We start from the raw sequence: 2,549 nt of genomic DNA on the forward strand, positions 1-2,549 counted from the left end.
GATATAAGACATTCTGTTGCACAACAGAATATGACTGGTTGCACATAAGTTTATTAACAAACAAATATCATAAATACAGTGATTCATAATCTAAAACAAAATACCAATTTTGTCAATGGAATTCATGTCTCAACCAAAAGTGGATCATCTCAAATATGAAGAACGGTGTAACTCTACAGATTTGACACCAACATTAAAATGGCAAGGTACAATCAGCTCATTTCTAAATCAAGCCCGTTTATGCTCCATAATTTGAGGTTAAAGCCATAAATAACAGAGTGAGAAAGCAGCACTATGTTGCACAGAGCATGTTTTGTGCTGATGGTGAAAATGCAGAACAAAAAGAGAAACAAAGGGAACTGTGATCTTTGGCGGAGTGGAAAGAGGTTTTCATTTCCCAAAGAGCTCCATCATTCTTCTGTTGTTTTGCGCTTGCTGGGCCAGCTGTTCCGCCCTGGACATCTCCATCATCTCCCGGAGCAGGTGGAAGGTCAGATCCAGGGAGATCGGCGGTTCCTCGGACCTTCTTCCCCTCTCCATCGATTCATCCCCGCGATCTCCGAAGCCGCTTATGAGCGCCCTGATGTTTCCAACTTTCCCCTGTAAAAGACGCCGCGTCAGCTGGAGTTGTAATGCTCTGTTGTAGATGGCAGATGATCCGCCGGGATACATGGACGTTAATGGGAAAGAATTAGAGTCCCCGTTTCCCAGTCGGATGAAATACTCCTCTCCAAGGCGCTCCAGAATGGGACCAGACTGCTGTGGCAGCTGCTGTTGGGAGTTTTGGGTTTGGGGAGCTGGGACGCGCAGGGTAACGCCAGGGCTCTCAATAGCCCGACATTCGTAGCGCGGTAAGAAGGCAACAAGCAGAATCACGGTGGTACCAAATAAATTGAGCTTCATGTCAGGATATCAGCCGGAATCTGAGAATCAAAAGACACATTTTGGGTTAATTGTTGTCTTTTCGCAACTGTAAAATGTGCTGCGTAAAGATGATTTTTACGCACACAAAAATACACATTACAACAATGAAATTTATTTCTTTAAAAAAAATCTATCGGTGCCGAAGTTTATTTATTATTGCAAGATATTTTACGATTCTCCTCAAATTCTTACTGAAAAAAGCTGACCTGTTTAAAAGGAGTGTAATGAGTTATATCTGCGAGTAATAAAAACTCGGATTTGTGGCTCGTCATGGATTCAAGTTTAAGTAGCTATTGTATCATTCTATATTGCTCCGTTATTATTAAAAAGATCAGCATAGAAAGGTTAAAAAAAAAAGAAAAAGAAAAGAAAAATGTTTCTGCCCTGGGAAAAAAATCTGTTTGGTGAGCTGTCAACGCATTTCTCTGAAGGTTTCCAATAACCCCAAACGAAATTTATTTAGAAAAACTATATTGTGCCGAAGAGCTGAGAATTAGAAACGTGCCTCAAAGAGAGATTCTGAATTTGGGTAAAATACATGATTTCCATACCTTCAGTACAGGAAGTCCAGTACAGCCGTTTAGGTTGTCAGGTAGTTGGCGAGATGTCGCCCTCCTTCACTTCTTTGAGAAAACAAGTATAGTTACTTAAAGGGTTGATGCTGTGTGGACTTATATAGCCACCCTCACTATAAGTGCCTCGCTCCAAGCTGAGATTGAGTCTGCGCGTTCTTGCATGGGTGTAACGTGAATGGACGCCTCTGACAAAATGCTTTAGTTTAGATGAGATGAGTCATATGTGAGCGTGCGCGCTCGTGCACAAGCGACGACCTCTTCGATTTCAGAATAGGCCTATAGGTGCCACACCTGCCGGCATTTTCCCTTGAATGAGTTTGTTAGAAAATAATGAAGATGTTCTTGGATTCTAAGAAGACCTTTCTCTGAAGTGAGGGATTGAGTCAAGCTTTAGAGATGTGCTTTTATCTGTCTATCTTTCAGTTTATTTTATCAGAATTATACGGCCATATGCACTTCTGCTGACTTTTCTTTAGCAAACACATTAAAATGCAAAGCTGCAAGTATAGCAGGTACATTTTGGTGCAATTGTCAGAACTGACTTTATTTCGGCACATTGCTTCCCAATAATTATTTTCAAGGAGTTCCAAATTTGACCCGTGTTATACTTAGTGAGTGAGCATTTGCAAACACCTCAGGCGCAGAGACTCATTGTCTTCTTGTGATTCATTGCTGCTGCACGCACGTACGTCACTACCTCTGCCACTGGGTGCCTTGGCCACCTTATTTGAGAGGGGCCCACCGCCAAGACACGCTTTCAAGATGGAAAGCTTAATCCAACATCAGACAAGCCATTAGAATGTTAAACAGTTTGATTCTTTAACTTCTTTGTTTCTGTCTGTTTCACTCTTTCCCCAATTACTGAGTAATACCATGAAATAACCTCTGATTACTGATAGGGATGTGGATTCACATATGTTGATGAAAAGCAAAAGTTGGCACTTTTCCATTTAAGCACAAACTCAGCATATTTGTTAAGTCACCCTTAACAATGTGATAAAGCCCTTCCTATTAATCCTTAACAGTAAAACCATTTTATATGGACACTCG

General features: G+C 41.2%; 1 protein-coding gene across 1 annotated transcript; it reads right to left on the reverse strand.

The window, feature by feature from the left end:
- crhb (corticotropin releasing hormone b) lies at positions 1 to 1,645 on the reverse strand. Its single transcript, XM_041968371.1, has 2 exons — positions 1,476 to 1,645; positions 1 to 923 (listed from the first exon to the last, which is right to left on the reverse strand). Exon 2 carries the CDS (start codon positions 901 to 903, stop codon positions 391 to 393), a length of 513 nt encoding a protein of 170 aa, XP_041824305.1. The 5' UTR covers positions 904 to 923; positions 1,476 to 1,645; the 3' UTR covers positions 1 to 390.
- Positions 1,646 to 2,549: the final 904 nt, after the last annotated feature.

Source organism: Melanotaenia boesemani, chromosome 18, assembly GCF_017639745.1.
Source record: "Melanotaenia boesemani isolate fMelBoe1 chromosome 18, fMelBoe1.pri, whole genome shotgun sequence".
Taxonomy (NCBI): domain Eukaryota; kingdom Metazoa; phylum Chordata; class Actinopteri; order Atheriniformes; family Melanotaeniidae; genus Melanotaenia; species Melanotaenia boesemani.

Excerpts from the sequence above, each read along its gene's own strand:
- crhb (XM_041968371.1), bottom strand. The coding sequence starts at position 903 with ATGAAGCTCAATTTATTTGGTACCACCGTGATTCTGCTTGTTGCCTTC.